Raw genomic sequence first — 10,785 nt, 5'->3', positions numbered from 1 at the left:
CACGCCCTCTTTGGCCAAACCGAAGAAAGATTACTTCCGGACTCCTGGTCAAGTTCTGTCCTTAATAAGCTCTCTTGGTCTTGTGAGTACAACAAGAATCCCATGTGTAATAGTTGTGTATCTGTACAATTAATTAGGAGGGCAGATAAACACAGTTTATACTGAGAATATAAACATTATTTACACGTCTTTAATGTTAAACCTCTCTGTGCTGTGTATATAGTAGGGCTGGGACGATTGAGTCAATACTATCCCGATACTTTTGTGCCGATTCAATACATATTGCGATTCTGTAGCTATTGCGATTCGTTGTTTAAATTGTGATTACTGTTTGCTTAATAAAGATTAGACAATAGCAAATACTTGATCATACCCTTAAAGAGACTGTATATGAGTTATATTAACAAAAACAATGCATCACATCTTTCTGAATTTTTATTTCAGGAGCATACACATGCATAGTGCATAAAGAACCTTGAACCATAAAACTTTCAAGTACCAAAAACATGAATATAATATTTAAATGTGCAACAAAATAACTAAAAACAATACTCTCTGAAATAAAATAAAAGTGCTGTTAAACTGTTCCAATAAATAACAATAAATAAAAAAGCTCCGGAACAATTTATTTAAAAATTGAACTAGATTTATTTAAATACCAGTCATCTGTAATGTGATGGGCTGTCAGGGTTACATAGGACTCTGTAGCTCGCGATGTCCAGGCATCACAGCTAAGTGTGACTCGGGCTTTGCTTAAACGTTTTTTTTACTTCTGACGCAACCTCGTCATAGATTTTAGACACAACTGTGTCTGCGAAAAGCTTCCTCGATGGAATAACGTACCTCGGCTCCAAAGTATGGACCATATTTCGAAAACCTGCATTTTCCACACCGCTATAAGGTCGAATGTCTTTGCAGATAAAAAGAGAAATCGACTCTGATGCGTTTTGCCTTCTCCGAAGTGCTTGGTAATTTACTCAATGTCACATCCAGAGTTTGTTGAGATGCTGCAGGTTGTTTGGCGTTCAGCCCGAAATTCAGCTCGGGATGGTGTCGAGCAAGGTGGGCACTCAAGTTGGTCGTGTTGCCACAATATCCTATCACTGTATGGCAGAGTTTGCATACTGTTTTAGTCATGTCCAGTGCAGCTCTTCCTGGCAGTGTGTAAAATCCAAAGTGTTTCCACACTTGTGATTTAAAATGTGAAGGTGCAGAAACCGTTCTCAAAGAGGTTTGCTCCCCTGCCTCTGCCATGGTTTTGCTTTCTCGCGCCAGCTTAAAACGGATACGACGTCGTCTAATACAGACAACAACAAAATACGTTTCGCCCTCTGTTGGAATAAAAGCGATAACGTCTTCCCACCACCTCTCTGGAAAAGTAAAATAATTAAATATATATCGATTCTGAGCTAAACAAATCGATCTCAAAATCGTTTTAAAAAGAATCGCGATAGTTTGGTGAATCGATTTTTTTCTCCCACCCCTAGTATATGGGCATATAATTATTAATACTCTTAAAAATAAGCCCTGGACATGAATTTGTATTTAGAAGGTTTTTAGAGCAGATTTGTTATATGATGAGCAATAAAAGTAAAAAGCATTTATTATTATTATTATTATTATTATTATTATTATTATTTAATAAAATATATTTTACCAATACGTTTATGTCAACAATGAATAATTATTTAACTTTTTATTAATCTGTGTAAAATGCATCAAAGTGCCATAAAATCCAGTAAAACAATAAAACACACAAATACATAAACTGAATAAGAAAATATGACATTAGTATCATGAGTTAGATTATTATTAAAGAGAATATGTAAGATTTAAAAAAAGTGCGTTTTGAGATGATTTGAGATTTACATCCTGCACACGCTCTACACGTCACACGCTCTACACGTCACACGCTCTACACGTCACACGCTCTACACACGCTCTACACGTCACACGCTCTACACACGCTCTACACGTCACACGCTCTACACGTCACACGCTCTACACGTCACACGCTCTACACGTCACACGCTCTACACACGCTCTACACGTCACACGCTCTACACACGCTCTACACGTCACACGCTCTACACACGCTCTACATGTCACACGCTCTACACGTCACACGCTCTACACACGCTCTACACGTCACACGCTCTACACACGCTCTACACGTCACACGCTCTACACGTCACACGCTCTACACGTGCACGTCACACGCTCTGCACACTCTCTACTAGTTGCTGCTTCACGGATTTATTTATCTGTATACTGTGTAGAATACACCAGTGATGGACGGGAAGCGTCACTGCAGCGCCTCGGCCGTGGCCAGCCCTATGACGTGTGGAAAAGCAGAGCATAGAAAGAGCTCGCTTTGTTCACCGCTGATGGCTAGAAGGCGAGAGCTCCTGCATTCACCGATCACTTCGTCACGGGGCCTTGGTACGCGTCTCGTTAATGTTACAACCATCTTCAGTAGCACTTTCATCAGTTTATCAAAGCACTGACACTTTTCGTGTGTGATGTCTTTTAGGAGCTAGCAGTGTGTTTAGTCCCAGCTTACTGGCCAAAAGTCTGACGCCGAGGCTGATGAAATCCAGGAAGAGGTTCGAGACTTTAAGTGTTGGCAGCGCTCAGTCGTGCCTGCTGCCGTCCAGCGACTCGGAGAGCTGCATCAGCCCGCTGTGGGAGGACGAGCAGGTAACATTGATTTTATAACTATACATCTGTATTACACGCTGATGATAATGAGGACGCACTACAAAGGCAATAATCTTATGAAAAAAATGGTCTTAAAATTAATGATATTTATACTGAACATTTTTCCTTTTTATTCTATTTACTTTTCCATGTTAAATGAATCTCCTAGTCACGAAAATTCCTGGTCACTGTAAAAAATAAAAAAAATAAGATAAATAAAATTTTAAATAATTTTATATATTTATCTGCTTTTCTGTTAATAATTTAATTTTGTTCTCTTTAAATGTATAAATGAACTGAAGTTTTGAAACTTTTTGCACCCAAATAATTTCTTTCATGATTGTATCCAGCTGAAAAAATGTGTATATTTAAATTTATCTGTCTGTCTATCTATCTCTCTGCATGTATGTGTGTGTGTGTGTATGTATGTGTGTATATATATATATATATATATATATATATATATATATATATATATATATATATGTATATGTATATGTGTGTGTGTATGTAAATTTCTGTAAATTTCATGTTGTTACCTTTTTGTTATACCTGGTAGAAGATAATGTGTATAAAATGTATTTTAATAAAAAATTAAAATGATAAAATGTAAATAAATGTAAGGGGGGCACGGTGGCTTAGTGGTTAGCACGTTCGCCTCACACCTCCAGGGTTGGGGGTTCGATTCCCGCCTCCACCTTGTGTGTGTGGAGTTTGCATGTTCTCCCCGTGCCTCGGGGGTTTCCTCCGGGTACTCTGGTTTCCTCCCCCGGTCCAAAGACATGCATGGTAGTTTGATTGGCATCTCTGGAAAATTGTCCGTAGTGTGTGATTGCGTAAGTGAATGAGATTGTGTGTGTGTGCCCTGCGATGGGTTGGCACTCCGTCCAGGGTGTATCAGGGTGATGCCCGATGACGCCTGAGATAGGCACAGGCTCCCCGTGACCCGAGGTAGTTCGGATAAGCGGTAGAAAATGAGAGTGAGAGTGTAAATAAATGTATACGTTTTCCCTATTTTATAAAGGTCTATCTGTATAATTACATTTCTTTAATTAAATGTCCTTCATTTTTACATTTTAAGTTTCTTTTAAAATGTAATTGAACTCAATACATTAATTAATTAATTTGTTTATTTTGGGCAAGATTATTTTTTTGTCAGTATTTCAAACCTTTACGTTATCATACATGCCGATCATAAAAATGTCTTCAAAGCGCTGATGACATTTTTGAGATCACAAATAAGAAGAAAAATCTTTCTGCATTTTTCAGAATGAAAACATCCCGCCTCTGAACGTAAAGGACAAAGTTAGCCGCAGACTCCCTGTGCCTGCTGCTGCGGTGGACGTCCCTCAGTCTCCGATTCACAACTCGGACTCGTCTGTAAACAAACGGCGCAACAAACAAACGGATTGTAGGAACATGAAGCCAGAAAATTTAGCAGGAAGAAGACTCCCTTTCACCGACTCGGAACTCTGTGTCACGCCGGGAAAGACTCCGCTCAAAACATCTGAGAACAGTCTTACGAAACCCGCAAGGAGCTTCCACAGTGTTTGGAAGTCTTTAGATGAAGGATCTGCTCAAAAACCAGGCTCGGCATTGAAACGAGCTTTTACCGAGGTGGACACCAGCCCCGAGCAAGCTGAGATCCAAGCAAAGAAGAACAACTCGGAGTACAAACGGTGTTTTCCCATTCCGGAGAATGACGCCAGACTCCATACGGGTCTGACTGGGATTTTCTCTGCTGTCGGTTTAGGGAACGGTGGAGGAATCCCGAACCAGTCCAGTCCTTCAAAAGTGACCAAGAATCTTTTGTGTGAGCTGGAAGAACCGTGCGAGAATGTTCTCATCTCCGGCCTCACTTCCTCTCCCAGAGAGACGAGACGCAGCCTGAGTTTGGACTCCGATAGCTCGGTTCATGAAATGTCCGTGATCACGAACACACCTCCTCCACGTGGAGAAAAAGAAGCTCTGGTCTCCTCATTCGAGGATGAAAACGAAAGCTCTGTCGTTACATATGCACCGCCTGTATCGATCTCGCAGAAGTATAACGAGGAAGGCCATCATCATCTCCACGTTGCCTCAAGCAGTCTGCTCAAATCGCCTCCGTTCCTCAAGCCTAAGAACGTGGTGGCCTTCAGAAGCTACTGCAGCTCCATCAACCGATCCAACCAGTCCTATGGCTCGCGCCTCAGCTTGGCCTCGATGGACGGCATGGACATGTCAACGTCGACCTCGTTTCAGACTGCGCCCATGGCCATCACGCCGGTGCAGAAGAAGAGACCCAGCCTCAACAGCTCACTTTACCAGGTACACACCAGTGTAATGACCACGTTCCAGTTTGTTATCGTTTCCATGGTAACAATAAATTGGCAAAAAAAAAAACATAGACCAAAATACTTCAGTACGTTGCCCAAATTACTGAACAGAGGAGGCTTTGTGTTGTTAATATGATAATAGTAACAAAACTTTTGTGTATTAAAAGAAAGACAAAAAATAAAACGCATTGTCGCTGTAACGTAAGTGAGGAACAGGAAACACTTGGACAATTGTTCTGTCTCATGGACAGTTTGACCTCTATATTAGCAGCTGACTGTCACATTGAGTTTTAGGAAGCTGCTTGACCACACATGGCTTTTCGATTTTTCATTTAATCTTTTTGTTATTTTTTCTTCTTCCTCCTAGACGCCTCAGCCGACGGCCATGTCTCATACCCCTTATCGAACGCCCAAGAGTGTCCGCAGAGGCCCGGGACCAGCAGAGTACGGACAGATCCTTGGAACACCTGACTACCTCGCTCCAGAGCTTTTAGTAGGGAAACATCATGGTAAGAAGAAACAATAAGTTTTAGTTGTACTGATTTTAGGATGTTCTAGTTTGGTCGCTTATGGTTCGAGATACAGGGTTATCAATCAGACCACATTACAGACGTGTTTAGAAAGTTTGATGGTCTTAAAGGTGCGGTGCACGATGTTTGAAAGAAAATGTTGACATTTGAAATCACCAAAACAAACACGCCCCTAACCCAAATGGGTGTCACCCCTGTTTTGATAGCTCCGCCCCACATATACATACGTAACCCAGGCAACTATTACGGCGGAACCTGCTGGGGCAGATGACCGAGGGGATATTTTTATCAATAAACGAACTCAATGAGTAATACTACGGTAATACAAATGTGTTTTTGTAGTACTCTGTGTTGTACTGTGAAAGGTTTAGCTCTGTTTCACGCGGAAGACGTTCAGTTCTCTCCAGCGCTGGAAAGCTGATCCTATATTAACACGTGTCCTGCTTCTTGCCTTATCGTAAGCCTTTTTTTCGCTTTTCGTTTTTTATCCTCCATGTCAGTGTTTCAATCGCTTTCTGCTAATGTCACACATGCACACTGAACACTCTCTCCGCCGCATATTGACAAGACACGCCCCTTTCTGCTCATTGGCTACACGTTTGTTTTGTTTGTCGGCCCGACTCAGTTTTCTGAAGCATTTTTTAAACAACGTGCACCGCACCTTTAAATACGCATGAACATTTGGATAAATCGAAAACATCAAGCTTGTAGCAGCTCACTGAGCGACACAGACTAGCCTAACAGCCGGAAGCTACAATGAACAGTAAAAACGGATTCCAAGTGAATGGAAAAAAAAAAAAAAAACACCGTCTCTTACTCAGGCTTGTTATCACCGCTTCCTATTTGCATACAGTTCAGTATTTTTGCATGAACCGTTCCACATTGTTTTCACCAACGGTCTCTCTGTTGCTTTGACTCGTTGCTGGTGCGAAGGCACGGAGTACGAACCGACTGTTATAGAATATGCACCTGTTGACCACTTTATTAGGAACACCTGTGTATTCATGAGATTACAGTCTGCTGCGACATGATTGGCTGAGTAGATGTACATTGTGTACAGGTGTTCCTATTAAACTGGCAGGTGAGTGTAATTGCTTTATTATATACATGAGTGTATGACGCTGTGCACACAGAGCAGCTTCCTCACTGCCCTTTGTGTTTTAGTTGCAGGATCAGTTGCGTACGGTGAGTATGATGATGTCGTTTGATGCTGATGCATGAGCAGGAAAATTTTCCATAAAGGAATACTTCATCCAAACACACACACACACACACATGACTAATAATGTCTGAACGTTTATGAGATCCATGATATATAACAATGTATTACTAGCCAGAAAACATTGGTTGAAGTATCCTTTATGACCTTTGCCAAGGGAAACGGCTGACTAATTGCAGTAATGCAAACGGGAATCCTGCTTCCATGATTCACCGCGCACGACGCTTTCGGCTTCAGCGATGCTCTGCGTCCTTGGGAATAATGGGAGATTTTGTCAGTAAACTGTATAACAGATGCTTCCCAGTCAGCCCTGTCACTTCTGCTGTAAATAAAAAAACTAACTCTGTGGTTTGGGGGCCTGGTTACGGTGTGTTAAGTCTCAATAATGTGCTGTTAGCAAAATATCACCAATTTATTTCTATTTTAATTCAGTTCTCTGAGGAACGGTTGATCATCGCAGACTTGATGCAAGTTTGTCAAGTTCAGGAGAAGGTCCACAATGGAGATGGGTATACAGCCCAAACTGGATAATCTCTATATTATTAATGCATGTGTTGTGTGACAGAAGAGTGTCAGCAAGAATGAAAGGAAAGGTGTAGAAGACAGTAGTGAGAGCGGCTCTGCTGTATGGGTTAGAGACTGTAGCAGTGAGGAAAAGACATGAGGCAGAGATGGCGGTAGCAGAGATGATGATGTTGAGGTTCTCTTTAGGAGTGATGAGGATGGACAGGATTAGGGACGAGTACATCAGAGGGACGGCTCAGGTTGGCTGTTTTGGGGACAAGGACAGAGAGACTAGATTGAGATGGTTTGGACATGTACAGAGGAGGGAGATGGTTATATTAGTAGAAGGATGTTGGAGATGGAGCTGAAGGTAAGAGGTCAAGAGGAAGGACAAAGAGGAGATATATGGATGTGTTAAATGAGGACACGAAGGTAATTGGTGTGAGAGAAGAGTATGACGAGGACAGAGTTAGGTGGAAACTGATGATTCGTTGTGGTGACAAGAGGACGACCTCATTTTATTTTTTACTTAGCTTGTTGATCAACCAATTTGGACTTGATTAGCTCAGCAGATGCATAGCTACCAATTACAAAAGAAAATGTATGGTCTGGCTGGGAATTCGGAAGACATCCTCTCTATTGGGCTCTGGTGATTCTTCTATAATTGGTGAGTCTGTGGGGACATCAAACGGTGACCGTGTAAAAAGAGGACTGTCTGAATTATCCTTCAGGCTTAAGACCATCACTGATGAAAGTGTCAGTAAAAATGTAATTAATAAATGAATCTAATCTAATCTTTATGTTAAGCTATTAATACCCTCACTCCAGAAATCAGTTTAACCTCCACCTGCTCTCACGGCTGTGCAGTAGACTCGTGGTCATGCTCTAACACACAGGAGGACGTCGAGAGAAAAGCCGCACGTTAAATACGACCGTGGTCTCGTTTTGTCTCTCCACAGACGCCACGGTGGACTGGTGGGCGCTGGGTGTGTGCCTGTTCGAGTTCCTCACCGGAGTTCCTCCGTTCAACGATGAAACTCCTCAACTCGTCTTCCAGAACATTCTCAACCGAGGTCACTGGCTCGCTTGCTCTTCACCATATAAAAGAGATCTGTGATGTATATGTATATGTATCTGTGATGATTATTCAGTCCATTCGTCTAATCCACTTACAAACATGCATCAAATCGTAAAAAAACGTAGGACGTTGTGATCGTACGTGTGGATCCGCCTCCGAAGCTTTGAGTTTGACTCGGTTAGAAAATTAGCCCCTGCAGCTTAATTTTTAAACCCATAGGAACATCTGACTTTTGACCAAAGTACCATGAGATAATATTTTCAGATAAGGCAGGAAAGACAGGTCAATATGACCGTATGTGTGTGTGAGATACAGCTTAAAAACAAACAAATAAATAGGATGCATAGCGTTTATCCACCAGTTGATGTGACGCTTTAACTTTTATTTTTCCTTTTCTGTTTCTAATAACATGAGCAGATATTCCATGGCCTGACGGAGAGGAAGAAATTTCCCCCAACGCTCGAGGTGCCATCGAGATTCTCCTCAGTCCAGACGTCACCAAGCGGGCGGGGCTTAAAGGTGAGCAGCTCCAGTTTCACGCCTCTCGATCTTCTTCATCCAGGATCGACTCGCTTCATTTTGTGAATTTTATTGTATTGCAAATAAACGTAGACATTCTATTTAGTAAAGTTAACTAAAACCAATTCAGTGTACTGATTTGTACCATTTCAAAAATCATTTAATATTAATATTAAAATGTCAGCATTTAGAACTTTTAGTCAGTTAAAGGTGGGGTCTCTGTTGTTTGAGAAATGCTTCAGAAAACTGAGTCGGGACACCAAACTAAACAAATACAAAACAAACATGTAGCCAATGAGCAGAAAGGGGCGTGTCTTGTTAATATGGGCGGAGAGAGTGTTCAGTGCGCATGTGTGACATTAGCAGAAAGCGGTTTTAACATTGACATGGAGGATAAAAACAAAGAAAGAAAGCGAAGAAAGACTTACGATAAGGTAAGAAGTAGGACGTGTTAATATAGGATCAGCTTTCCAGCGCTGGAGAGAACTGAAGGAGCAGGAAGTTGGTCACATATTCACAGATTGGAGTTTCCTGAGTCAATAACTCCTGAGCTAAACGCTGTTACTACACAAATAACACCTCTTTTCTATCGTAGTAATGTAGAGACGCAGCTACAACCGTGTTTTGTGTAGTAACAGTGTTTAGCTCAGGAGTTATTGACTCGGGAAACTCCAATCTGTGAATATCTGTGACCAACTTTACTTAAGACGCCGAGGCGCTTTTTTCCTTCTCGATAGGTGAGTAACGTTGGTTTTGTTTTGTTACACAGAACTAATATATGTCTTTGTCCTTTACATGATTATGCTTGTGTGTCATTTTTGCTTGTTTGTTTATCTGCAATCGTATTGTTCTTCCCTTCAGCTATGATAAAGACACATTTCTTTCCATTAGTTGCCTGGGTTGCGTATGTATGTGTGGGCGGAGCTATCGATACAGGGGTGGGACCCATTTGGGTTAGGGGGTTATACTACTTACTGGTATTAACACTCGCCTTTAGTTTGTTTAACTAGAAATTTGTTTACTTTTTGATGTAAAAATGCTCCATGATGTTTCTTACAAGTATGTGATCATGATCCTGTGTTGTTTTGGTTTTTTTTTCCTCCAGAGTTGAAAGAGCATGCGTTCTTCACTGGCTTGGACTGGGACAATCTCCAGAACCAGACCATGCCTTTCATTCCCGAGCCTCACGACGAGACGGACACGTCTTACTTTGAGGCGAGAAACACCGCGCAACACCTGGCTCTCTCTGGGTTCAGTCTCTAACACACACACACACAATTTGCACGTAAGCACTCGCTACCTGCTGCCGTCAGCTCATCATGCCGACCTCAGAGAAGATCGCTTCTTGATATTTCTGTCTTCCTTTCTTTATCCACTTTACGATCTCACAGTCTGGTGTCGGTTCATCAACATTATAAAAAGTACTGAGATTTAGCTAAACAAACCCAGCTCATGTCTCAGGTCAGATCAGGACTCTAACTGTTCCACTTTTTTTATACATTCCGTACCTTGAATATCATTTTAGTGTTTTGTGCGTCCCTGAGTAATATATTGTGTTTGTTTGTTTGTTCTTTCTGCTATATGTGAACACTAACATGTTCAAAGATCCGGGCTTTAAATATCATTCACGTGTCTTTTAGCAATAACCTGCAGTACGGCATCGATTTTTGAACAGTGTGTCAAGCTTTATAAAACTTTCTTTTTAATCACATTTCAAGGCTCAAATAAAAATCCCTTTACTATCTTCACCATGGGGACTATTTATTTATGTATTCACTTTTTTTTTCCTTTTTCTTTTTCATTTCATTGGGGAAGTTGTGGCCTAATGGTTAGAGTTTGACTCCTAACCCTAAGGTTGTGGGTTCGAGTCTCGGGCCGGCCACGACTGAGGTGCCCTTGAGCAAGGCACCGAACCCCCCA

General features: G+C 41.5%; 1 protein-coding gene across 2 annotated transcripts in view; it reads left to right on the top strand.

Annotated features, from left to right (window-relative positions):
* The window catches only part of mastl (microtubule associated serine/threonine kinase-like), a 16,130-nt gene extending 5,517 nt beyond the window's left edge, over positions 1-10,613 (top strand). The window contains exons 5-13 of one of the 2 annotated variants that reach the window (XM_060869544.1): positions 1-82; positions 2,280-2,442; positions 2,534-2,700; positions 3,970-5,007; positions 5,383-5,524; positions 6,710-6,730; positions 8,228-8,341; positions 8,764-8,865; positions 9,971-10,613. The exon at positions 1-82 is cut by the window's left edge and continues 25 nt beyond it. In XM_060869544.1, the coding sequence (XP_060725527.1) occupies positions 1-82; positions 2,280-2,442; positions 2,534-2,700; positions 3,970-5,007; positions 5,383-5,524; positions 6,710-6,730; positions 8,228-8,341; positions 8,764-8,865; positions 9,971-10,128 (1,987 nt within the window). In that variant the 3' untranslated portion in view covers positions 10,129-10,613. The remainder of the gene's footprint in view (positions 83-2,279; positions 2,443-2,533; positions 2,701-3,969; positions 5,008-5,382; positions 5,525-6,709; positions 6,731-8,227; positions 8,342-8,763; positions 8,866-9,970) is intronic. The other variant, XM_060869545.1, reaches the window with a different exon arrangement.
* The last annotated feature ends 172 nt before the right edge of the window (positions 10,614-10,785 follow it).

The sequence above is a fragment of the Tachysurus vachellii genome, chromosome 5, assembly GCF_030014155.1.
Source record: "Tachysurus vachellii isolate PV-2020 chromosome 5, HZAU_Pvac_v1, whole genome shotgun sequence".
In the NCBI taxonomy this organism is placed as follows: Eukaryota; Metazoa; Chordata; class Actinopteri; order Siluriformes; family Bagridae; genus Tachysurus; species Tachysurus vachellii.
Note: the sequence above shows the minus strand (reverse complement) of the source record. Positions and strands in the feature narration are given on the sequence as shown.